Below are 27,591 nucleotides of genomic sequence, written 5' to 3' on the forward strand. Positions count from 1 at the left end.
TGACCATTCCCCCTTTTAAGGCACAGAGCCTCTGTCGGAAAGAAAGGTGGCAACCTGGTGCTTAAGTTTCTCTGCACTTGGAATGGACCCCTTCCTACTCTTTAGAGGAAAAGATGTCATAGTTGTAACACAGATTAACTGATTATATCTGTGTGAAACATTTGCTCCGTGCAACTGGTTCTCAGCACAATGCTCACTTTTGCTCCCTCGTTATTTCTACACTTGAACCTGCAAATTAAAGGTTCAGCTAAGGCCAACCCCACATTATTTATTAGGGTTCTAGAATCATAGAGTTGGAAGAGACCACAAGGGCCATCGAGTCCAACCCCCTGCCAAGCAGGAAACACCATCAGAACTAACCAGGAGGGGGGGGGGATAATCTAACTAACCAGGAAGGGGGGGGGTAATCAGCTTGACCTGCTCCTGTGCCTTGAGTGGCAGCTTGATGTGTGGGAAAACTACAATCTGAAGCTCTTCACACCATAGAGCTAAACATTATTACTTGCTAATGTCTGCTCTGCATATCAATCTGTGATCAAAGACAAGGCTGAAGAGTTGGCAGCCCTCAAATTCAGGTTTTTGTTGCAATTCTGTGGATGGAATTCAACTAAATTTTAGCACATGGCTAAGTTAGGTCCATTAATTTCAGTAGGTCTGTTCTGAGTAAACCGAATCCCACCCTATGCACACTTACCTGGGAGGGAGCGGCTTTGAAGATAGCATGGTTTATTTCTGAGTAACATGCATCTGTTCAAAGACAGCACAGCACAGAACATTAGCTATATATTACTGTACCCTATAGGGTCTGAGCTGATTCTCATGGCAGATTCATCTAGTGAAGAATGCAAGTAACATGTGGTGAAAACCAGCATGTGTGAAAATGTGATCACAAATCTAACACACTCCACATAAATTGATTTTGAAACAATAAGCTCATGTACTCAGCTGATAGCCACCAAGTGTAGTCAATTGATGTCTATGTGAACCACAGTTCTCAGTATTGGGAGGACAATTTCTCGCTGATATTTATTAAAAATGCTGCATTTTATGTAATGTATTTTGAACATATGCTGGCAAATAGCTCCCCCTGAAATGCCATTTTTTAAAAAACAGCAACAGCAGCATCAAAGAGTCTTGTAGCACCTTAAAAGACCCACAGTTTTTTATTTTCATATTAAGTTATTTTAGTCTCCATGGTACAGAATTTGAGAAAAATAGTTTGTGTTCTTATGGCTCTACAACAGCTGATCACAGAAACATTGATAGTTTTTGCATGGTTGGTACAATGGATGATACAGGGGTAAAATACTTATGGACAAAGAAGTACAAAAGGCTGAACTGTGTCTCCTTCCACCATTGAAGTTCTGTGGCTCTGATCACTCACTAATTAATGGGTCAAGAAGGTTTCTCATGCATATTCACAGATCTGCCCTACAACTGAAAGATTATGTTCAAATATTTTAAAGCACCATGATTTTGTTTTTGTTTTTTTAAAATGCTTTCACTTGCAACTTGATCTAGAGTAAATAAATAGTATGGTTTTACTCTGATTGCCTGGATCAAAACATGCAAGCAGCAAGCAATATCATTCATGCAGAAGAGAGAGGAATATCCTCAAAATGTACAGCCATTGTTCTGTGACAATATATTTGGTCAGGTGACTTCTACACCTTGCAAATTGTTTTCATGAATATTTAACCAACCAAGGGATTGTATGAGTGGAAATTCAGGCTAAGTCAGTGTCCTTAGGCTGTTTGACTTTACATTCTGCCAAGAAAGGTATTTTAAAACTAAAATTTGATCACTTCCCTACCAATTCAGTTAATGGCATTTCTTAAAGATTAAAAAAACACAGAGCTACAATTGCTTTTCTTAGATAAATACATTTTAAAGCTAAATCCTGGATTCCACCCCATTCCTCTGAAATTGGTACAAACAGTAAAATTACCAAGCAAATAGACTTGAAATTAAAATGCTCACAGTAAATTAAAAGGTGTGGAAAATAACTGACATAAACTATGTATAGTGCTAAATATATACATATGACCCACATTCCAAAGGCAAAGATAACTTCTATAGCAAGCATAAAAGGAATATGCATATACACGAAACATACAGAAATGAGTATAAAATGAGAAAGGTCTTGCCAACAGAGAAAACAGTGAAAAGAAAGATATAAATGAGGATTGGGCTACAGTTTCATAACTAAACAAATGTGCTTTGGGTAGGTTGCCCTAGAATATTGGTGACTATGGAATCACAATGGGAACAAGGAACCGAAGGTGATCTTCTGTTTTGGCCCCCCTATCTGAGGAGTGACATTTTTACATAAAATAATGAACACACTCTGACAACTCAACCTAACAGGAAGTCCTCTCATGCAAGTCTCCTGGAAATAAATGGGAGCTTTGCAGGAGCATTCAGTGGGGCTTGACTGTCCCCAAAATGTTTAGATCTCAAACCACTATATCTGGTCATTTCTGTGTTCTGAGTCTCTAAAATTTCACTCTTGCTTTGCCTTTAAGAAGGAAATTCTGCTTGTTATTGGCCATCAGATTTAAGAGCCAAAAACCTCATGCAACAAACAAACAAGTAAAGTCCTCTTGGCTGCAAGTCTCATCATGCCATTTGCTTCTCTCAAATCTCTCTCTCCTCGCTCTCTTTTTTATTTGGGGCACGCAGGAAGAGGTCAAGAGAGAACAAGAGGGCTCACACCTGCTACATCTTTTGAAGGCTCCCGTTTACACCCAGGAAATAAAACAAGCCGGATTTCCAGCACCTGCTTCTCCGCTCTCTTCCCCACTGCAGGAGTGCCAGGTCCCTAGAGATGCTCTGCTGCAAACCCTTCCCCACTTGCCCATCCCCTGAAAGCGAAGTTCGAACACTTCCCGGGAAGAGCAGACCAACGCTAGCCATCCAGGCATGCGAATCCAGAGTCAAACCACACTTGGCCCAGAACATGAAGTCCATCATAGAGGATTAGAGTCTTGGAGGGGGTCTTGGGGGATATCCAGCCCACCCCCTTGCTCAGCAATCCTTAACCACAACACCTTCTCTATTCCAAATGCACCGTGTGATATATAATAGTAATTATTATAAATAATAATATTTGGGGAGCCCCTGCGTAGGGCTCCACCTTCCTCCTGGAGGGCTCCTGAGCTCGCGCTTTCTCTCTGCGCGGATCCCCTTCGGATTCAGTCATTCCTCGCCTGGGCTGCTGGCCCAGCTTATCCCGAAGACACCGCGACGCTTCCCGAGCGAGCCCTTGCGCCGACAACTTTCCCCCTGCCGCCCTCGCCCGCTTTCGGTCCTGGGCAGCTTCTCCCGAGGAGGAGGCGGAGGATGTCGCCTTACCTGGCGCTGGCGGGCGACGCTCGCTGGCGGCGGCGGCTGCACTTCTGGTCCTCCCCATCGTCACCATAGCGCGGGCGGGCGAGCGGGCGTCCTTAGAGATCCGAACGAGATGTGGAGGCACCCCGGGGAAATGCCCGCACCCTCTTCCTTGGGGAAGGTGGTCCTCCTCCTCCTCTTCCTCCTCCTCCTCCCCCTGACCCCCCGCCCCTCTGGGCATCAAGGCTGGCGTGAGCGGAGACGGGTGGGGGCCAGGGGGCGTCGGGAAGAGGCAGCGCGCAGCGGAGATCGGCCCCCTTTCCCAAGCCTTCCTCCTCCTCCTCCTCCTCCACCCGCCACCCTTCCCCACACAGCCCCAAATCGGAGAAGTTTCACTGTCCCCAAGTGATGCGCTTTGCTGCAGCCCCGCATCTGGGGACTGCTTCTCCCTTCCAAACCTATCGCCTCTCCCTCTCACACACACGCACACACTCTGCCCCCCTCAAATCCAGAGCTCTGGGCGACCCCCCCCCCCCGCTCGCTTGCCTAGGATTGGGCTAGCAGGGTGGACATGGGGCTAACTTCGCATGGCTGGCGGCTGAAATCGGCAGGTAGCCCTTCCTTGAGAGGTCTAAATCTGCCTTCCCTCCCGCTGCAGCCCCGTGTTGCTTCTGCTCTGGAGTGACAGCCCTGGAGAGGCAGACTTTGATGCGCGCCTCGTCCCGCTCGGCTGTTTAACTCCACTTGCAGCCCGGGCAGGAGCCCCGGCCCCTCCGGTCCCTGCTTCTGGAGGACCAGACGCGGCCGTCTCCTAGCAACGCCCTCATCAATCTCCGCGGGATGCTCTGTGATTGGGCCGGGCGGAGAAGGAGACGCGCCCGTTTCCCTTCCCCGAGAACGCTCAGATGCTGCAGCCTGTTGTTTGCATCTTTCCCGCAGCGATAGGCAGACGAGACCCACTGGCTCGGGGGAGCTGGATAGTGTTGCGGGGGGGGGGGGGGGACAGGGAGAGGCTGGAATGCAAAATCAGGGTCATTATCCGCTGCCTCTGCCTGCTTCTGTCCGGGGTGGTATATCAACTTAGATTCTCCTATTGTCTCTATTCTGAGAAACAGCCATTCACAAACTCCTCGCTGTGGTTCATTGATCTTAATGACAGTTTGGCTTGGAATTTAAAATGTGCCTTTAATAAAGTGTGCTTATGTTCTCTGGTAGATGACAATCAACAGGGGAGTGAAAGGGGGAAAAGGTGAAATAATCATGATGGTAAAAATTAAGAATCTTTTAGGATATTTAATATATTAGGTATTGTACACAGTATAATACATACAGGTATATAGTTATTATTAATACAGTATAACTTCATATATATATGAAAAATTATACCAGAACAGCCAGGTGTTAGGAAGCTCATTGTCTAACCTCAGTTTTCACCTCCATGTGTTGAAAGACAATGAGCTTCCTAACACCTGGTTGTTCTGGTACAAGTCCTTCATTTTTCAGCCGCCCTCTCCCAAAAAACCTTGGGGGCAGTGGTCCAACTCTGTACAATATCATTTGAGAGCTAGCTATGGATGCATCTAGGGAAAATACATTTATTTTTATCCTACTTTTCAAAATTAAAAATCCCTCCAAGGCAGCATGCAACAGGAGAAAATTAAAGTCCTCACTAAAACCAACCTGTATAAATCACGAAGAGTGAAATGCAGGAGTGCACAAGACTCGACCCAAACCCAAGCAATGGATAATTTGACAATTTGTCTCATAGAACTAGCAAGTGCTTTGTTGGCAGACACGCTTGCCATTAAATATCGAGAGGCATTTCGTAAAAGAAGGGGCAAAAAGGCTTGGAAGCAACAAGGAAGTGCCTTATCTGGAGCCAAAATTAGGGGATGTTGTAAAGAGAAATAAATTTGGTTTCTTCTTCACTCTAAAAAACTTTGGAAAAAACCCTGCAGTGATCTTGGCAATCAAAAATGAAGTGTTTATTTATCACCACAGGGCAGCAGAACAACATATTTCATTCCCAAACCACACACATACAGAGAGAGAGAGAGAAAGAGTTCATATCCTGCTCGACAAATATATGGTATATTTATTTCAATTATTTGTTTTAAATGTTTATAAAGCTCTTCATATTAAAACACACACACACACACACACACACACACACACAACATAGCAGTGATAAACTTTCTGTCATTAAGGATGACAGAATACAACTCATTTTCTTCATTTCCTAAACCTACCAGAATCATTTCCATTCTAACTCTGTCACTCCCTAGATGCTCCCACACAGGGCTTCTTTGCCCTGATTCTCTCCCTCCCTGCCAACATTCATGCATTTTATTTGTACGCCACTTTTACACACACACACACACACACACACACATTTGTGCTCAAAGTGGCTTAGAACAAATAAATTCCTGAATTGCAGGGGGTTGGACTAGATGACCCTTGGGATCCCTTCCAACTCTACAGTTCTATGATTCTATGAAACAGGGATGCTGCCTGGGCATCAAACAAAGACTCCAAAAACATTTCATAATACCATAGCAAAACAACAGCAAATATAACAACATACCAAAAAACCCACATTCCAATACTATAATTTATAACACAGTCACTTAAACAATATGTAGCACCCATGTGCTAAACACCCAGCCCAACCCCCTGATGATCTCTCCCAGTGGCTTCATGTAGATGTTAAAAAGCATGGGGGAGAGGACAGAGCCCTGAGGCACCCCACAAGTGAGGGCCCAGGGGTCTGAACACTCATCCCCCACACCACTTTCAGAACACGGCCCAGGAGGAAGAAGTGGAAGCATTACATAACAGTGTCCCCAACTCCCAGCCCCTCTAGACGGTCCAGCAGGATACTGTCCTCGACAGTATCAAAAGCCACTGGGAGATCCAGCAGAACCAGGAAACAGCTTTCACCTCTGTCCCAAGCCCACTGGAGATTATTGACCAGCACAACTAAGGCAGCTTCCATGATGGGGTCTGAAACCCGACTGGAAAGAATCCAAACTTTCTGCATCCTGCAATCCAAACTTTCTGCATGCCTGGAGTTGTTCAGTGACCACCCACTCAGTCACCTTGCCCCGGAATGGTTGGGTTCAGAGATGGTTTTCTAAGAATTGATTTAATAGAATAAGAAGAATCAGTCAAATTAGCAAGGATAATTGCGTTGCATAATAGAGGAGCAAGTATTGGGTTTATGCCACACAGTTTTCACCATGAGGGCCAATGCACACTGAAGCATTTCATGTTCAGTCCAGCATTTTCATTTGGGCCAGAATATGTATTGCGTTTGCCATAAGAATGCTGCCCAGGATAGCTTCCCCCCTATCTATGGGCTCCCTTCTCTACCCAGCATTTGTGAATACTGACCATGCCTCTCTCCTTGCCTCACCTCAGATTGCCTCTGGCCCAGAAATTCATAGGGATATCAGATGCTATATAATATTGGATTCCCACCACTGGGTACTAACACCTATGAAATGGCATCCTTTGTCAGTTATCAAATATTGAAATGAAATATCTTAGATAAATATTGTATGAACATTTGAGAATCCAGAGAACAGTTGAGCTACGTATCAAAATAATTACAGTGGTACCTCGGGTTGCATACGCTTCAAGTTACATACACTTCAGGTTACAGACTCTGCTAACCCAGAAATAGTACCTCAGGTTAAGAACTTTGCTTCAAGATGAGAACAGAAATGGTGCTCCGGCAGCATGGTGGCAGCAGGAGGCCCCATTAGCTAAAGTGGTGCTTCAGGTTAAGAACAGTTTCAGGTTAAGAACAGACCTCCAGAACAAATTAAGTACATAACCAGAGGTACCACTGTATTGGGAAGAAATTTCTTGCAAAGACATTTCAAATAATGCAGCAGAAAGGAGGGGTCAGTTGCCATGTGGCAGCCATATATATATCTATCCATAACAAATACAATGCATACTTCCGAATGTTTCTTCATGTTCTCAGATCCATGGGGGTGGGGGCAACCTGCTGCTCTATTTTTTTGTGTTCATACAGGTGGAAAAGAAGGGAGAAAACTGGGGGACAATTCTAGGGGCACAGGGCTGGCCCTCATTGGGAAAGGTGAAGCAATGCCCTTTTGTGGGGCAGCAGCAGGCCACACCAACAATTCCTGCCTAGCCCTCTGGCCAAAGATATGTGTGCCCATGCCTGTCATGCACCCCATAGACTGTTGTCTACTAGTGGAGTGGGGGGATGTTATCCCATTGCCAGTGTTAAAAGGAGATTCAGCTGCCTGCGGATTCTGTAGGAGCACATGGAATAGGTGTAAGTCATTATCTTGTCCTTAGCACAATGTCTTGGGGCAGCTCTGGGGTGGATGAAGAGAGGGGTGGGGCAAAGAGGGTTCTCCACCCAGTTTTGGCTCTGGTCCTGCCCCCTCCCCCAGGCAGGAGGCTCCCAACGGAGGCGGGGGGGGGGAGTATCATCCGCAGAATGCAGTGAATGAGTGTGGCTGTATTCAGATGTGGGGTTTAATGTGTTCATCTGACCAGTTATTGTGCTAGCATTTTCTCACATTCCTCTTGTACTTGTGGTACCTTTTGAATTATGGCTCTGTTGCTCTTTGATCAATATATTGCCATGCCTCACTGAATTTGAAATGGTGGGGAAGAACCTCAAGCAAGGATATCACCCCAAATTTTGTGTGGTGTTATCTTGAAAAACCATGGGGGGAGGAGGAGGAGTTTTGATTTGACATCCCGCTTTAAAGCGGCTAACAATCTTCTTTCCCTTCCTCCCCCACAACAAACACTCTGTGAGGTGAGTGGGGCTGAGAGACTTCAGAGAAGTGTGACTGGCCCAAGGTCACCCAGCAGCTGCAGGTGGAGGAGCGGGGAAGCAAACCCGGTTCACCAGACTACAAATCCACTGCTCTTAACCACTACACCACGCTGGCTCTCCAGTAAATGGAGAATTTACAGTGCAACATTCCTGTGATTTTTCTAGTTAACAGGTTTGCAAACTGACACCCCCCCCCCCCCGGAAACAGTTAACGTCAAAATGAGCACTCAATTCTGCTTGATTTCTAGAAGTGCGGTAACTTTTATGATATGTGAGTGAGTGGGAACTGATTTTTAATGAGTGGGCTGCTGCCATCCTATTTGTGCTGCGATTGCTGGTATGTTTTTAATTGAAATTGTGTGTGTGTGTTTAATTGTTTTTAAATAATTGTCCCCACGACCACCACCAGCACTTCCGCCAATGTTTTTAGTTCTTATTTTATCTGTAAGCTGCCTTGAGTCTCTGTCAGGAAAATGATGGGGTATAAATAAATTAATAATAAACAAACAAACAAACAAACAGCAGGTAAGGAAGCACCAAGCAGAAGGAATAAAGTTTTGCCTGAAAGCAGCCTCTGTGATTACTTTTGTTTGGGGATTTTAAAAAATTGTTTCACAATAAATAAGTTTTCACAATACATTTTCACAATACAATGAAATACAATGCAATGAACAAAAGAAACTAATCTACAGGAAATAAAGAGAAGAATGAAACTGAAGAAAGAAGAAACAGAAAAAGAAACTCTGTCACCACTGTGTCTCACCTTTCATCCCCTGCAGAGGAAGCTGTGCTCTCACCTGGGCTCATCCCTCTCTTCTCACAGCCTCCCACCCTGTGAGATCTCCCCTGACCCATCACTCCCAGGGGGTCCATACTGTCCTCCCCCTTCATTTGTATATAGTTCTTACCAAAGTACATTGAGAGAGAGTAAGAATATAGGGATAATAATATGCCACCAAGAAATATAAACATTAAGAGAGAAGAAATAAATAAAAGGACCTCCAGCTATCCACCTGTCAGTTGTGTATACAAAATTTCTTCAAAATAGTCAGATGCACAATCTGCGTTACACAGTTATGTTTCCCTTTACTGGACATAGTTTTCCTCACCTTCCATCCAGAACTCTCCAGTTCATTTACTTTTTTTCAGTGCAGAAATTCTAAAGGAGATTCTCCAGTTACTGCCTTCACAATTATAAAACATTCCCTCTTTATTCTTTATCTCCTCCTCCAAAAGAAAACTTTTTTTTTACTGTATTTGTATATTAACATATAGTAGTTCAATTGTTTTAAAATCTTAATTCACATCCCAATCCATTTCCTGTGTCATTCTCATCCAGATATCAGTCCTGTATCCATATATCAGTTCATCAATCCTGTTTGTCGTTTTTCTCCTCTTCTTCTAGTTAACCAGAGGGACAAGATTCCATTCAAATTGCACACAAATTCTATCCTTTCTCTGCTGTACTTCAACTCCTGGGGGTTTCTCCAAAATCAAAACTCCAGTATTTGGCAGTTCTGTTACTTCCAGCCTTTGCTCACCCATTTACACCTCTGCCATTCCATTCTGCATTCCATTCTGCATCTCTGATTCAAGGATTTCTTCTTTCCCTTTGGCTCCCCCCTCCCCCGAGTTGAGTCTGCAGCTTGCATCTCCTTTTCTTGCAATTCTGGCACTGCATCAATATATTCTCTTAGGATCATTTCCTCCATCCATGCATTGATTTCTTCAAACAGTGCTCTTGCCACATTAACTGTCAATGGGAGGCCTTTCAAACTCTTCATATTTGTGGTCACCTACTTTCGTAGTCCAGTCCTCTCACAGTTAAATGGTGTGTCCTTGGGATGCTTAGAATTCCAATCTCCCCCCCCCGCCCCCACACACCATTTTTCTTACCAGTGGCATAAATCTTAACAAGGAAGGCTGAAAAGCACCACAGAACAAGCCCAATAGAAAACTTTTCAGAGATAGAGAATCTCCTGTCTGTGTCTATATTTCATTGATTTATAATTCAGATTGAGCTTTCTGCTTATGTTCTCCTGAGCACCATCACTAATAACTGGAGTCAGTCCTCAGGTCATATTTGGCACAAGCACTTAAACTGACACATAGATAACTTCCCAATTAATTTATAGGTGTAGTTTCAAAGATAGTTAAAGAGAAAATAGAAGGATCGGAGAAGTGGCAAATCTTTTTGTTGGATTGATCTCCAGCATCTTAAGTGGTGCTTGGGAATGCTGAAATCTTCTCCCACTCCCAGATCACTCACCCGATAGAATTTTTCTATCCTGTTGGTGAACAATCCACTCTAGAGCTTCTAGAAAATAATCCCTCGTCATCTCTGACAGCAGAGATAAAGACAGCAGATAAATAAATCTGTCATTAAAGGTAAATGTACCCCTGCCCGTACGGGCCAGTCTTGACAGACTCTAGGGTTGTGCGCCCATCTCACTCAAAGAGGCCAAGGGCCAGCGCTGTCTGAAGACACTTCCGGGTCACATGGCCAGCGTGACGAAGCTGCTCTGGCGAACCAGAGCCGCACACGGAAACGCCGTTTACCTTCCCACTATAAAGCGGTACCTATTTATCTACTTGCACCCGGGAGTGCTTTCGAACTGCTAGGTTGGCAGGCGCTGGGACCGAGCAACGGGAGCGCACCCTGCCACGGGGATTCGAACCGCCGACCTTTCGATCAGCAAGCCCTAGGCGCTGAGGCTTTTACCCACAGCGCCACCCACGTCCCATAAAATCTGTCATTAGACACCACTTAATTGCAACTTTCAGAGCTCTAGCGGCAGTTCATAACAGTTGCGACCAACGTGGATAAACTCCTCCCATGTAGTCTGCAGTCTGTGTGTTTACATTCATGGTCAGGAAATAATGAACCAGGGGTTGGGAACCTTGTGGTCTTCCAGATGTTGCTAGATTACAACTCCTATGACCTCTTGAGATGGAGTCCAACAGCATCTGAAAAACCACAGGTTCCCCATTGCACAGACTTCCCTCTCTACATGACCACAGCCACCCACGGCTGAATGAAAAAGCAGAAAAGAAAGGGCAATTTCAAGGAATCTGCAATGTAGTGTCGTTTAGCTGTTACAATGTGGGTCATGGTTTGCAGATGTGTCAACAAACACCATGAAATGACTGGCCTTCCATGTGTAATGTCCCCAACACTGCCATTTCAGCCATACCCCACTGATGTAGACCTGTGGGTGGGATGACAGAATTTCCCACGCTACTGCAGAAAAATCAATGACTGCAAATGCACGATAGACTGACTCATCCTTAGGGAAGCTAGATCAACATTTCAAGAAGGGTTCATCATATTCAAGATCACATAGCATGAAATAGTTGTTACCCTTTAACATCCTTAATTACCTTTTTCTATGTACACAATCAGCGTAGTAAAAAAGGGTGTAAAGATTTTTTTAAAAAAACTTTTCCAATCCACATTGAAGTGTAAATCAAGGGGAACTTAAAGTGTTTTGATGGGAATGATTTCCTTTCATAAGCTTGCCATGACTGAAATAATGGGTTTATATTGCAGTTGATTAAACGCCATATTAGTTTCTAATGTGTCACTGCAGCTTCGCGATAACATTTTTCACATCATCCACCAGTGAACAGAAGAAATTCTATTACAGAACTCAAAGTAAAATTCCTTATATAATTTTCTGGCTGGGACCAATGGCCTGCTGATCTGTTCTGAAATTACTGTAACACTTGAAAATGTGTCATTTCCTTCTTGGTTAAATAAACAAGTGTTATCTCACAGTGGTTTATTGTTCTGTAAACCATATTTACTTTTGCTTAGCCTCTAGAACCCCTGAGTTGTAGTCAGCTAAGTTCCAAATTCATGTATTCTGAGTAGGATGAGCCAATTCTGTCCGATGAGTCTATTCTGACTATTGAAATGAATAAACCTAGGTTAGTCACTTTCATTAACTTCAGTGGGTCTACTCTGAGTAGGACTACATGAAGTAGACCTGACCATTCTATACATTGGCTTTGGTGTTAGATTGTTTTGTTGGACTTGGGGAGCAATGTGTGATTTTTTTAATTGTTAGGCTGCACCCACTAAGCTGTGAAAAAACTCTGCTGGTTGTTACCCCTGTCCTACCTTGCAAGATCCACCAGGTTCATAAGAACCAAAGAGCCCTGCTTGATCAGTTCAAAGGCCTCTCAGGTCCAGTATCCTGTTCTCACAGTGGCCAGCGTGAGTCCTATGGGAAGCCCAAAAGCAGGACACAAAGAGTGCTCTCCACCTGGGCTCCCCAGTCTCCTGTGTTCAGAGGCACACGGCCTCCAAATACCGCAAGTAGTAGAGAGCCATTAGTACATTGAAAGTCGTATCTTCCATCAATTTGTCTAAACTCCTTTTAAAGCTATCCAGATTGATCACCACCACTACATCCTGTGGTAGCAAATTCCATAATTTATAGATTGCATGAAGAAGTACTTTTTTGTGTGTGTCCTAAATCTTTCAGAATTCAGCTTTACTGAGTGAACTTTGTTTCTAGTATTTTGAGAGAGGAAGTAAAATGTCTCTCTGTCCACTTTCTTTACACCAAACATTAATGCTATGCACCTGTCACGTCTCCACTTCCTCACCCTTTTTCTGAATTAAAAAGCCCCAAATGTTCCAGCTTTTCCTCATAGGGGAGATATTCCAGCCCCACGGTCATTTCATTTGTCATTTTCTGAGACTTTTCCAGCTATGCAATATCTCTCTTGGGGGCAGAGAGATCAGAACCGAACACAGCATTTCAAGTGCAGTTTCACCATTGGATTGTTTAATGGCATTCTGTTATAGGCAATATCCTTTTGTATTTCTTTGAGAATGTCTCTTAACATGGAATTTTCTGTTTTCACAGCTGCTACACACTGGGTTGACATCTTCATCAAGGTAACCACTATGAGCCCCAGGTCTCTTTCCTGGGCAGTCTCCTCCAGTTCAGATCCCATTTGTACATATGCAAATTTATTATTATTATTATTATTATTATTATTATTATGCACCAAAGTATATGTATTTACAGTTCCATAGGATGAATTGGCTTTGCCATACTGTTTATTTGCCCAGTTTGGAGATTGTTTTTGAACTCTTTAAATCTCTTTTGATTCTTATCACCTCAAACAATTTGTTGTTATCAGCAAACCTGGCCAGCTCACTGCTCTAGGTCATTTATACACAAATTAAAAGGCTCAGGTCCCAAAATTAATCTTTGGAAGACTTCACTTCATATGTTCCTCCACTGGAAGAACTACGCATTTATTCCTACTCTCTGCTTTCTGTTCTTTAACCAATTACTCTTTTTATCCCATTACTGCTCAGCTTACTCAGGAGACCTTGGTGAGGGACTTTATTAAAATAATTTTGAAAGCATAAATATGCAATATCTAATGGATCACTCCTTATAGACTTTCTCAAAGAAGCCTAAAAGTTAGTTTGGTAGGACTTACCATTGTGGAAGCCATGCTGCTGCTGCTTCAGCAAGACTTGTTCTTCTATATGCATGATGACTCTACCTTTACTGATGCTCTGAACAAGGGGTCAGCAAACTTTTTCAGCAGGGTGTGGTTCACTGTCCCTCAGACCTTGTGGGGGGCCGGACTATATTGGGGGGATGATGATGAATGAATTCCTATGCCCCACAAATAACCCAGAGATGCATTTTAAATAAAAGCACACATTCTATTCATGTAAAAACATGCTGATTCCCGGACTGTCCGCAGGCCAGATTTAGAAGGCGATTGGGCTGGATCCAGTCCCCAGGCCACAGTTTTCCTACCCATGCTCTGAACACAGGCCAGTCTCTTACTCCAAGCATGGGCCACGTGTTTGCAAAATTACAAGCTGAGAAAGCTACTCTTAACTTTCTTCCATGAGCTGAGGTGCAATGGAAATCCTACTATCTACAGCAGGAGGGAACATAAGAAGAATCTTACTGGACAACTTAAGGCCTGGAGTTGCCATCCAGATGCCTGCAGGGAGCCAACAAACAGGGCATGAAGGCAATAACCTCTCCCAATACTCCTCACCAGTGACTGATATATATACTGTGCATTCTGCCCCTCGTTGTGGTGATGCCATAGAGTTTCCATAACTAATAGGCATTGCTAAACCTATCCTCCAAGGATTTACCAAATTTCTACTCTAATGCAGCCCAGGGGTTTAACTATTAGCTAGGGCTGGGCGATATATTGCTATATCGTACAAAACCGGTTTGAAGTCCATATCATGATATCAGCTTCATAATTTTTGACCTGGCAATATATGATGAAATATCACCAGCTAAACATCATGATATCACTGATATATCACAATGTCTGGAATAAGGATGAAACTATGTAGAAGTGAACAGAGTCATGTCCTTCAAACTGCTGATACTTAGGGGTCTAAAACTGATACATTTTTGCTTACCTTTAACATATTGTTAAAACTGTTATGTTATGGTACAGAAAAACAGGGGCAGAAGGAATCTTTAGAGAAGCCATGACTGACTTCATGGTTTTTCCCACGTCATGGTTTTTTACATAACACACACATTGATCATGACTTGCAATATTTTGCCATGTTGAATATTATAAAACCATTACCACGATGTGGACTTCAAACCAATTTTTCACAATGTACAGTTGTACCTCGGGTTACAAACACTTCAGGTTACAGACTCCGCTAACCCAGAAATAGTACCTCAGGTTAAGAACTTTGCTTCAGGATGAGAACAGAAGTTGTGTGGCGGTGGCGCGGCAGCAGCGGGAGGCCCCATTAGCTAAAGTGGTGCTTCAGGTTAAGAACAGTTTCAAGAACGGACCTCCAGAACGAATTAAGTTCTTAACCTGAGGTACCACTGTATTGATATATTGCCCAGCCCCAATGTGTGTGTGTGTTATGCAAAAATCACAATGTGGGAAAAACCATAAAGCCAGGCAATGCTTCTCTTGATTCCTGCAGCCCCGCTAACTCTCTCGGCTCAGCTCTCCCCTGCCTCCTGCAGGCAGCAAATCACCAGAGCAGGCGCTAGCAAAAATCACAATGCAGGAAAAAACCGTGAAGCCAGCTGATGTCTCTGCATACTGCCATCCTTATTTCTGACGTCATTATATATCAGCACATTGCAATGTTTAGCTCGTGATATATCAGTATGTTGAAAATGTTGATATCGCCCAGCCCTACTATTAGCATTAAGAAGTACTCAAAAACCACAGCCTTCTTTTGCAGACTTGAGCAGGGGAAACATGTTTAGTGTGAGCCTCAGAAATAAATGACATAAGCATGTCTAGAGTGCAGCTGCCTCAATAGTGAGGAACCTTTGTATTTAATAAGGTGATTCAATGACAGGCATTCTTTGTCTAAACAGTTCATCTTATAATCACCACAGTAAAAAAGCCTCCTGGATTGGACTAAAGCCCCATCTAGCCCTGCATCCTGTTCCAACAGTAGCCAAACACATAAATAATTGTCAAACCTAAAGAAAGCAGACATACAAAATCTCCATACTTCTATCAGCTCTAAAGACACACACAAACACTACAGTTCCAATAGCACACGAGTACTGAAAGTTGCAACACACACAGTGCCCGCCTCCCAATCCTCCACCCCATTCACAAACTAGATGCAAGTGATTAAGTAAAAATAAATAAATGTTAGAGTCTCACACTGCATACACCATTGCTCACGTCTAACAAATATGAATAAAAAGCAAGCTGCTCTAACTACAAACCACACCCTTCTCATGACTAGCTACAAAGAATGTGCTTTGAGTTGTTTGGAGGTGTGGCCACCAAGGAAACAACCCTGAGCATGCTCAGAACAGATTATTGACTCCCAGGTCTAACCAAAAGGGTAGACCTGCTAAGGTTAGATCCCTCATAAGATTGCCATCATGACAGGAGGGCAGGGAAAACAAAATGTTTCTGCATGAGACAGATAGTTGGGAGCTTCTGGCCAAACTCTTTGAACTGACATTGGCTGCAGGCTGTCCAGAAACTGGGAGTATGAAAGCCATGTCCCTAGAGGAAACATCTCTAAATTCAATGGATTATGCAAGGACATATGGAACAGGAAAGAGTCTGACACTGAGATTTGTTTGCTGGGTGGAGGGAGGGAGGGAGGGAGTAGAAACTTTTGCTTAACATCTCAACCAGTAGGAGCAGTGGAGCAGCCTCCACTGTCTGTGGGGCATCCAGTTGGCAAAGGCTTTCTTATGATGATGCAAATGGAAAATTTCAAGTCAAAACTTGGACACTGCTGTGCTCATTCTCTCATGGGGGTTTCTGGCTTCATGGTAAGTCATTATGTTACCAATATCATCCGATCCATTTTGCTTTTTACTCAAGTCAGCATTAGGCGGCTGCTATAGTCTGTGAGCATTCAAGCTGTTTCCAGTTTTCTCTCTTTCAAACACAACAAGCTGGCAATACAATATTTCCCTTCCTAGCCTCACAAACCTCCCATACGGATGACCTACTTTACATATTTTCTTTAAGGTGCTTTTGGATGCCTTGAGATGCTAGCTTTGCTTATTGGGGTTATGCAACGTTATCAAGCTGTGAGCCACTTAGAAGCCATCAGTGGGTTAAATTCAAAGACCAGTTTTCAATTTCTTAAGAGAGCATGCCATAAAGTTCAGTGCATTGCTATCATGGGCAGTGACACATGGAGACATTTCCTTTATAATCCCATCATATCTATGACCTGCCACATGCCAAGCAAGGCGGCAGAGTGACATTTCCCTATTAATGTGAGAATTTGTGCAAAAATAAGAACACCCGCAGCTCACAGGCAACAGCTTCTGTGAGTCTAAAAGCTCCACTTCAGCCTGTTTTTATTATGTCGGCAAGTGTACTTCTGCTTCCACACACACTGCGAATCCATCTGTTTGTATTGCTGTCTAAACATCCTGCAGAGATCTTCCTTTGCTCCCCTGGTTAAAACTGGAAGGTGCAATTTATAAACAGAAACTTTACTGTTTTCTTTAGTGGAATTATATTCTTCTGAGAGAGTGGGACAATTGATCACTCTTGGTGTGCAACCTCTTTGACTGACAAGATACATGAAGTCTCTAGATTGGCTAGGCAAGACATCAATAATACACACAACATCTGTCCATGTTTCTGATAGGTGTTATTGGCAAATCTCTGTTTCATGCTAACTTTGCTTTTTAGGGAGGCTTGTGGAATGGGATATATATATAAAATTACATTCACAAACAGATAGATAGATAGATAGATAGATAGATGATAGATAGTTGTGAACGTAATTTTGTACATTGATTTTTTAAATTTGCAAGTTGTCCTGTAAAGTGATGCTACATGGCAGTACAGAAATTCCTTAATAAAATATCTTGTTATAAGTTTGGGGTGTTGCTGGGGAAGATAGCTTCCTGGTGAGGTGATGGAGGGGTGAAAAATAGCAAATGGGTAGGACCCCGTCCCTCAAGAGAGAAAGCCAGAGTTTGGAGTAGAGTTTTGCAGTGATGTCACCTAGAAGAAAAGCAGCAAGCCGGAAAGAGAGTCAGAGCAATGCTTGAGAGCAAGGTTTGATTTCTGCTTGAGTCCAAGGCTGCGTCTTTGGGAGAAACAAGACTCTTTTGTGGCATTGATGCTCTGGACCCCTCCATTGCAAGCTCAGGTTGTCTAAATAAGTTAATCAAGCATATGTCAAAGAAAACATGAACCCTGGGTAAACACCTGAAACCCCTGGAATCTCACACTGCTCAGACATTGGGGTAGCAGGCAAACACACACACACACAGAGAGAGAGAGAGAGAGAGAGAGAGAGAGAGAGAGAAGAGCACAGATACCTTCCCTTCTGTCCACACATCAGTCCTGCCTGTCCTGAGAGCTACAACACAAAACATTCAACTATGTGTACTGATATAATTAGTACAATCTCCCTGAGCCTCCTCATTTTCCGTGAAATGTTGGAGGGTATGAAATATCAGGTCTTTAGCCTTCTGTCTGTGTCGGGTCAACAGAGCTGTTACTTTCTGCTTATTGAACTCTAATCTCCACCTGCAAGAACAATAATGCAGTTAGACTCTGCATTATTTTAGACTCTGGATCCAATGCTCTACCCTCTCTTTAGATGGTAACACGAATGTTTTTGCTTATTACAGAAAGCAATAAGTTGGCAGCACTGCATTTGGAATCACCTGCTCATTATACTGAGTAGGGCATTGGACTTCCACCCCCAATCCTGTTCTGACAGCATCAGTGCTCCAGCTGAACCCACTAGCCTCAAGGATCATGTGTTGATTCAGGTGTGGATGACCAGTGTCTCCCTTCCAGCCATGCACAGAGCAGCCTCTCCCAGCCTTCTGCCCTCCAGCATGGACCACGGTCAGGGATGACAGGAGTTGTGGTCTACAACATCAGGAAGGCACTTTGCTGGGGAAGGATGGCAGCATAGACTCCTGTAGATGAGGGGCAGCCAACCTGGTGCATTTCAGATGCTGTGGACTGTGACTCCGTTCAGCCCCAGTCAGTGCAGCCGATGGTCAGAGGGCGATGGGATTGCACTTCACAATCCCCAGAGGACACTGCACTGACTACCCCTGTTGCAGACCGGTCTTTATGTGGAATAGCTGTTTCTGTGGCACACAGTCCCTGCTGTGCTCAGAAAACACTGAGCCAATTATTCGACAGTAATATTACTATTCTAGCGCACTGTCCAAAAAGCAATGAAATGTTATCATCTAATGTTGCTGGTGTAATGAGCCAAACAATAACTGGCTAAGTTAAGCAGGAATCATTTGCAATATTCCAAAACTAGCATTCCCCCGAAATGAGGGGGTTACTCAGATATGAATATCCTAAATTAATAACTTGTGGGTGGCTGCCTTTTCAAAAAATCTGAGTGAATGCAACAACAATTCTGTTCCATTTTCTGCCTGGAACTATGCTGAGGGGAGAAATGTTTTAAATATAGTAAACCTGCACACACTTTCCTCAAATAAAACTCAAACTCACAGATGTCGATGGGGGAGGTGTGTGACTGGCAGGGTAAATAAGCAAACCCTTGTTAGCACCTTTCAGCCACAGAGTCATGCGTGGCAATGGCTCCGTTTTTGCAGTGTCTGCTGATCCTGTGGAACATGCAACTGTGGGGAGGGCAGAGGGATGCTTTCTGTTGGAGGAATGGCAGAAATAGTGTTGAAAAGAACTGTAGTGTGAAAATCTGCTCAGGGATATATTGTGGGCTTAGAAGAAGAAAAAGCTTTCCTAGAGGATTTACAGTTTTCATTGACCAATCTCTCATGAATAAAAATACTGCCATTTATAATATGCTACAGACTCAAAAACAGATACCAGCTTATTATATGTGGAGGAGGAGGTGTCAGGGTTGAGTGCATATTTTTCCTCCCAGCGAGGATGTGGCTTTTTAGATTGGTGCTTTCAGAAATGCAAAGCGCCAAAGAACTACACAATGCTCCCCATCTCCTCTGTTTCTTTACTTTGGATGTGATGTTGCTCTTTGGGTCCTGGATACGGATGGCTGAACCTTTCAATTTTGGTTTCTCTCAGTTTTGCATTTTTCCAATCTTAAATTCAGTTGTCCACATTTCCACTTCAGTTTGCATTTTGAAAAAGTCCCAATGAAGATTTATCAGCATCTCAGTAAAATTCCACCTAATATACACGGGGTTGTTGGTTTTTTTTTTTGCATTTTCCCCAATACTAATTTTTTTGCAAAGCAGTTTTCCATAGGATAACATTTTTTAAAATGTAACAAGACAGAATACAACATAAAGAAACAAAATAAACAAAGATATCATTACAAACATCATTCAAAACATCAAAAAATACTGTCCCATGGCAACTCTATGGACACAACTCTGCAGGTAGGAATGGAGCCATCATGGTGTGGTGCCACTGATACTCATCCCACAGAGTCAGTCTAGAAGAAGACCATAGACAATGATATTAAAAACTGCTGTGAGGTCAAGCAGAAGAAGCAAGGTTGCATTCCTCCTGTCTTTCTCTCAAAAAATGTCATCCATCAGGGTGACCAAGGCAAATTCAGTCCCAAATGCAGGCCTGAACCCAGACTGGCATGGATCCAGATAATCAGGCCATGTATGGGATCATCACCAACACATGCATTTTTATACACACTTTTACCCTTTTGTACACATTACGTGGCTGGAAAACTGCCTTGTGAAACCCGGAGACGTGCAACTTTTGAAGGACAGCTGTGCTTCCATTCTCATATTGTTTTGGAGAATGTGAATGAGGTAGGTTGACCTTTAGAATGTAGACTGGATCATGTTTCTCCCCCTGGTTTATACATTCACCAGGCACTACTTCAGTTCTCTTGGTGGAAGAGCAGGACCCTCACACTCACCATCATGTGACGCAGGTGCCCCACTCAAAAGTCAAACTGCAGGGTTGGTGCACTGACGTCTCTTGCTGATCTTCCCCCGGCCTCCAGCTCTATCACAAAATGCTTCTTCACAGCATTCATTGCTATCAGAAGCTCACTTGGATCATAACTGAACAATGCTGAGTCTCTTGGATTGCAGCTGGGAAGAAGCAGATGGTTTTGGGAGCACCCAAATGTCTGCTGATGACCATGTGCAGGTGCAAAGCATGCCAGTCAAGAATGTGCAAATGCAAGAAGCTTTTGATTACTTGCTATACTTTATACACACAAGAAAAGCTGTGCCACAATGCATAGTCAAGAAGAAACTCGGGTTCAAAAATTTAATTGCCATGATCAGTTGAAATGTATGTTCTTTGAATGTTAATTCTGATTTCAGTGATCATTAAATGACTATTTACTTTCCTTTTTTAATCCATTCTTCCTCTAAGAAGACCAGGGCAGCATAAATGACTGTATCTCCCCATATCCTATAAGCATCCCCACAGTTAGGTTAAGAGATGGTTACTCATTGAAGATTATTGGGGAGCTTCATAGATGCCAGGGACTGGCTGGATGGAGAGGAGTGGGGGGAGGCACCAGTTGGGGAGCCCCGCAGGGAAGCCTCGGAAGAGGAAGGCTCAGAGCCAGGAGAGTGGTGGCGGGATGCTGAAGACAGATCAGAAGGTGAAGGGGGGGAGAGATGGTTGGAGGCTGAAGATGCAGCAGACAGGAATGAGCAAGAAGAGCCCGGTGAGGCTTCACAGAGGAGAAGAGGACAGCGTCTGCAGAAGCAGCCCAGGAGCTTGCTGTTCCTACTGGAGAGCTCTCCTCCCCCCTTGTCTCAAAGGGCATGGAGGGCTTCCCATGTAGCAGAAGAAAGGGCACTGAGGCCCCTCCCTCATAGTTTAAGGCTGCTAGGGAAACATCCTGCAGAGGAGTAGGAGGGGTCTTCGGGGGATGTAGAGGGCAGAGACCCTCAGTCCTGGCAACTGCTCGATGGAGCAGTAGGCAATGCCAAGCTGTAAGTTGTGTTTGTGAATAAAGAATTAAAATACACTGCTGAATTCCACGTCCTGTGTGCTGACAATAGCTAAGCAGGGATATGAACCAGAGTCACCCTCTGTTCCTAGTCCAGCTTGTAATAGTTCTTCTATCTCAACTGTAAAAAAATCCTGTTTTGCCAGGAAAAGGAGCTTTCTGCACAGACTCATTCATGAGTTATCACATGCCCACTTTTGCATGTCAGACATTCTGGAAATTGCCGGCTTCAGAATGAATGTCACAGGCTGGGCTTCTCTGTGCAAGCTAAATATGCTCCTACATAAGGATGAAAATAAAACAAAGCCCAATATTCTCCATTTGTGGGGGGTTTTAAGTGGGGCCTGTGGCAGATCAAATATTTCTTTCTCTTTCAGACTTGCAAGATCTAAGTTGAGAGTTGCTCCTTTCATGGTATATTTGAATTAAGTAGCAGTGAGACACTTGTACTTTTTCCAAGAGCAAAAACAAATCTGTTTTTCAACATGTGACGTGATCACCCCATGAGTTTTAATGTCTATTTAAGTGATAATCTCTATCGCCTCATAATACAGCAACTAGCGAACAGCTGTTCTGGCTGATCAAATGCAGAACCAAAGTTGAGACACTAATCTGTTGCAGAAGCTGTTTATTGCTCCTGGCGCATAAAGCAATAGGGGTTACTGCCATCCTGTAACCAGCAGTAATGAGAAGGAAGAGAAAACAAAAATGGTCTTGAAGCAGATCCCACCCCCGTATACTCTAAAAACCACCACGGGTTGTTTTAGGGGTTTTTATGTGAGGATAAACTTAGATACTTGGAGACTCAGGCAGAAGTTGACCAAATAAGAAGGATTTATTTTACAGAACAAAGTTGGTAAAAAATATATATCAGGAGATAAAAGTATTTCAGGAAACAGATAACTTAATAATACTTAATCTACTGAATGATACAGGCTTCTAAACACAGTAGGTAACACACAGCTTCTTTTAAACATCAATTGTTTAATTCGGTTATTACTCCTCAGATGTTACATGTTTCTAGACTAGATGGTCAATGCTCAGCTTATTTCTGTTTATGTTACTTCAATTCCTTAAATTAGTTGTTGCTTAGGTATTATCGCCTAACACTTTGGTTCCTAAAGAAGGTGGAACTTTCTGTTGATTTCCCAACCTTTTCTCACTTCTACTTCTGGTAGTATCACAGTTCCAGGGGATCCCCACACCCCTCTTAACTGCTCTGGGAGTCTCCAGAGGATCTCTCTCCTCCTGACTGACATGCGACCCAAGGAGACAGTATCCTCACAGCTTCTCCTTCTCCTGACTCAAACTCAGCCTTCCTGTTACTCCCGTCTTTGTATCTAAGCCTAGAGACTCCTTTCTCTAGCTGGAGACGCAGGCACCAAATCCATAGGGCTGAGGCCCCCTCGGCCCCCTCAATATTTACAGGCAAGGGGCCAAGCTTCCCTCCCAAAGTTGAGGGGGCAGAGAAGGCCTCCTCTCAATGATGTGCGTGCCCCACGTGCGCCACACCGCCACCCCCTGCCCACAAATGTGGCTCAGGACCCCTCAAACCATTGCTGCTGCTGCTTGCTGCCTGCCTGCTCACTCTTGGCAGGCTCTCCAGAGCAACTAAGTCAAGCTGTCCTCTGGCCCCACAAAGCCTCCCTTGAGGGCTGCTGCAGTCGCAAAAGTACTTCTAGAAGCCGGGCCACACTTCCAGAAGGAGGTCTGCAGTTGCAGTGGGCCTCAGTGGAGGCCTTGTGGCGGAGGCCTTGGCCTAGCCAGCACCCCAGTAAGGTGGTGAGTGGCAGAGGTGGCGGAGGCCTGGGCTGCCTTTGCAGGCAGGGGGTGGTAGTGGCAGTGGTGGGACACCTTGTGCATCGGAAGGAGGCTGAGCACGGAGCCCAGCATCACACACATGTGGCATTACGCATGATGTCATGACATCACACTAGACCCCCCACACACACACACCATCTGGGGGGCAAGTTGGTGCCTCTGGCTGTAGATATTTTCCTCAGAGTGGATGTTCCACACAGAGACCAGAACCCTCCCTTCCCAAACTCTCAACCTTAACCCTCTCTGCCCGTCTCTCAGAAATGGCACCTTTTATTCTCCCTCCCAAAGTGCTGGCTCCACTCTTGGCAGCCAATCAGAGAGAGGTGGGATTCTGAGGCACTGCACCACCCGACTCTGGTCTGGCTCAGCTGTCCATCACAGGACTCCTCTTCCTTCAAAATGTTTGGGGGCATTACATTTCCAAGTGTGTGTTTCTGGTTCCATTGGATATCTTAATGGCAACCAAGAACATATAATAAGGCACCCTCAAATCATTCCTAGGGGCCTCATTATTCTGCCCCATAAAGAGTTGTTGTACTCCCCTACTACTGGCAAGTCTCTGCAGTCACTCTGTACCCCAAATCCTACCTGCCAACGAATTAACCCATTCTTCTGAGTGAGTTCTAGTCAGGGCCAGCCCACCCATGAGGTGGGTTGAGGCAGCTGCCTCGAGCAGCAGAACCCCAAGAGGCGGTGCTTCCTTGGGTGCCCTGCTGTCCCCACTCCTGCCTGCGCACTCTGTCATTGTTGCTGCTGCTTTGCAGGCACAACTGCGCAACCAGTCACAGGAAACTTCAGCCATGATGGGGCAGCATCTTCCTGTTTCGTCTCAAGCAGCAAAACGGAACACACCATTCCTCTCTCCAGTAGTCTCAGGGTGTTCATCACACCCGTGAAGCATTTGTTGCTACTTTGGTCCAGCTTTGTTACGGAACCTGACTGACAGCGAGGAGTGCAAAGCCATATCCAAATGTTATTGCAGGAGCCCCTGTGCCTATAGAGTGAGTTCGGAATAAGCAACAAGCTTGCAGTAAGCGAAGTGGGATGGGGAACAGAAATCAAGGCAACCTACTCTTCCTTCACTGGTTCTACCTTAAGCAACTACTTTTTTAAAATGTATTTTTATTAAAGATTTTCTTGATTTATAAAGGTATGTGCAATGTCTCTCTCTCTCGTGTTTTTTCCCATGTAACTTTTTTTTTACAAATCGGTTTCATTTGTTGAGACATTAGGAAGAAAAGGGGGAAAGAGGTGGAGGGGGGAAAGATGAGTGGGGGTGGGGTCGGGTGGCGATGTTTCTATTTTACTTAATATATGTGGGGTTTTGTGTCAGCATTGCTTGTGCAGGTTCACTTGTGTTCCTTTGGTGGTGAGAGAGGTTGGGGTTGACCGAGGGTGTGGCTGTTCATTTGTGGTTGGCTGTGGTGGTCTTTGTTTTCATGTGTGAGTGGAGTGGGTGGTAGCAACTATTATTGATATGTAGATTGTTTTCTCCTGCTTTAGAATCATAGAACTATAGCGTTGGAAGGGGTCGCAAGGGCCATTTAGTCCAACTCCCTGCAATGCAGGACTCTTTTGCCCACAACCCTGAGGTTGAGAGTCTCATGCCCCACTGATTGAGCTCTCACAGGAGCTTACTGACTTCCTCCTTCTTCTCCAAGGTCAATTAGCAGGAATTTCCCCCACTTGGCTGATTGGCTGTAGCCATTTGGGTTTCGCCTGCCGCGGAGCAATTCATCACAACTTGAACAACTGGTTCAGGTGATAGGGATGGGAGAACGCTCTCGCCATCCCTATGTGAAGGGTATTCCGTTAAAGGAATCCAGGGACTCAACTTGGTTTGGTCAACCCCCGAAAGGGGGTTGTCCAGGGGAGCATCTGGAGAGTGAACAGAGTCTGTTCCCAGACTTTTCACCTGCCTCAGGTGTTCTCCCTTGGCTGACCTATGATAGAGCTCTGGGTCAGCGCTACCTGCAAGGGTGTAGGGAGCTAGTCGAACCAGAGCCTATGCAACCACTCACTTTTCTGTAATCAATAAAGTTGTGTCTTTATTTAGGAGGGAGGTCTCTGGGTCTGAACACGCAACTCAGTACTGCTAAGGTTGTGCTCAGAATGACTTTGTTTGCCATGAGCAGTGAGTCTTTCGTTTCCTTATTCATTCAGCCAGCACTGTCACCAGGCTGTTTCTTTCTCCACTCCGCTGCATTGGAATGCAGAGAGGACTGGGGGCAGTGCATCCTAGCACCTCCCAGGGTCTCCATGCAGGATGCTCACAAGGCAGGCTACCCACTCACACGGTTGATGCTGTGTGTCTTCAGCTGCATGCATGAAGAATCCCCCTGCAGGCCTCCTTGTCAATGCTGGGAGGTCCCAGGCGGACCCAGCATGCGCACGAACATTTGTGGCAAGCAGCTAGAAGGCCCAGCCACACTCCTCCCTACACAGGTTGTGGCAGTCGCCATACAAACCAGACTTTTGGCTCCTGTGCCTGTGCAGAATATTGGTGCCCTTAAAAGTTCAAAAGTTGGCCATCCCTACTCTGAACTGAGCCAGAATCTGTTTCACGGGGCCAGTAAAAAGAAAGGGGGGGGGCCTGTTGTTGCAGCATTTATTTACTTATTTTACCAAGAACACAGAAATGAGATGCAGGCAGCTTAGACTTCCCACATTGATAAAATGAAAGAAAACAGGCTGATTTGGGGCATGGATTGCCAGAGGTAAGGGGAAAAGGAGAACAAACAAGTCGAATGAGACTTAAAAGGAGAGCTCCTGAATATATAAGAAATATTCTGCTTTGTAACCCAAGATATGTTATCATAGCAAAAGAGAGAGCGCTGAGGAAACATTGACTTCTTTTAGGATTTTGTTCCACTTTGGGGGTCTCTCTGTGTTGTATTTATGACTCCTGCGCAGTTTTGTTGGGATAACCTTGGCACAGTCATCCAAATGCCATGGGGTGTTTTATTAGGCACTTGCCTTGTGAGCTGCTCCAACCTGATAACCGTTGGAAATATCTAGCCGTTTCAAAAATAAATATTCCAGAGAAGCTCTGGCGAAGGACCTTTGTCTTAATCGCTGTGAAATCACAAGCATCGGTCTTGGAGTCCCTGTGACTCCTGACGGAACTGCCTTCAATTCATTTCTGCTCCTTGAGGGATGGGTTCACTGACAGTTCACCGGATCCCTGCCAAGATGTTTGTCATCACAATATTTCACATTAACGTGACAAACTTCACTGCATTAAGCAACCAGGCCACACTGAAGCAATCCTTCGAAGGCATCCTTGCTTCTTCATCTCTCCTGCAATGGATTCTTCCTTGCTTTGGGGTGACTTCAGTCCCTGATATGAACATGTGGAGGTGGGGAATGGAATCATGCGACCCGGTCTCAACATGGCCATAATAAAGGCCTGAAAGGAGCACTTCCGCCGACTGCTTTCTCTGTGCTATCAAGACCCTAAACAGGAAATCGCCTTCCAAGCACTCTTCCCAGACCTCATTATCAATTCATGGAGGTCAAGCACGCGCAAGCCTGATTCTCCCACCCAAAGACTCAGGACTTATCTAATGAATGTAGAGATACACCTTGAACCCAGGACTGTAGAACTTCAGACTCACTGAAGACAAGCACAGTCCACTGATGTCAGAGACTGGCAGGATGCTGATAAGTGTGCACTGGGGGCAGGGGGGCTGGAGTCTGACTTGGGAAAGACAGGCAGTGGTTTGTGGGGAGCCCTCCTGCACCACTGTCTCCTAGAAGCAAGAGGGAATGAAAAAGAAATGAGAAGGAATGAGAAGTTTCCCTGCAGGCACAGTCTTCAGCTGTGTGTGCAGCACATCAGGGGAAGATGCATAACCTGGTGGAGGGAGAGTGGTCCTCTGTTTCTGCAACTCTTCCATAGAACCTAGAAATAGCTGCCTAGCTGTTAGATTGGTGTGCGCAGATATCCAGAGCTGCAGAAGGGACTGTGTTATCCCTGACAATAACATAAATACTTAAGCATCTGCCAGGAGCATTTCTTTGGCTGGGAAGTGCCTAGACAACCAGGCATATACTGCATTTTGGTCTGCCCAGGTGCTTCAGGGTAGAGAAGCCAAGATGAGGTGGACTAGTGGACTGGGGCAGAGCTGAGGGAATCTGGTGGATCAAGGGTGGATCAAAGCGAGAATCTGGTGGCTTGTGGGTAAAGCTTGATAAAACT

The 27,591-nt window shown here is 44.6% G+C and overlaps 2 protein-coding genes across 2 annotated transcripts in view; one reads left to right on the forward strand and one right to left on the reverse strand.

Moving 5' to 3' along the window:
• Positions 1-3,458, reverse strand: part of GRM3 (glutamate metabotropic receptor 3) — an 88,694-nt gene extending 85,236 nt beyond the window's left edge. Inside the window, exon 1 of the mRNA XM_083399573.1 lies at positions 3,355-3,458. The gene's annotated coding sequence lies outside the window, so the exon portion shown is untranslated. The remainder of the gene's footprint in view (positions 1-3,354) is intronic.
• Positions 3,459-3,463: 5 nt separating this feature from the next.
• Positions 3,464-27,591, forward strand: part of STK38L (serine/threonine kinase 38 like) — a gene marked incomplete at its 5' end in the record, with an annotated part of 336,575 nt that continues 312,447 nt past the window's right edge. The window contains one exon of the mRNA XM_083399831.1: positions 3,464-3,628. Coding sequence (XP_083255957.1) covers positions 3,464-3,628 — 165 coding nt within the window. The remainder of the gene's footprint in view (positions 3,629-27,591) is intronic.

The sequence above is a fragment of the Podarcis tiliguerta genome (genome assembly GCF_965153285.1).
Source record: "Podarcis tiliguerta genome assembly, chromosome: 10".
NCBI classification, from domain to species: Eukaryota; Metazoa; Chordata; class Lepidosauria; order Squamata; family Lacertidae; genus Podarcis; species Podarcis tiliguerta.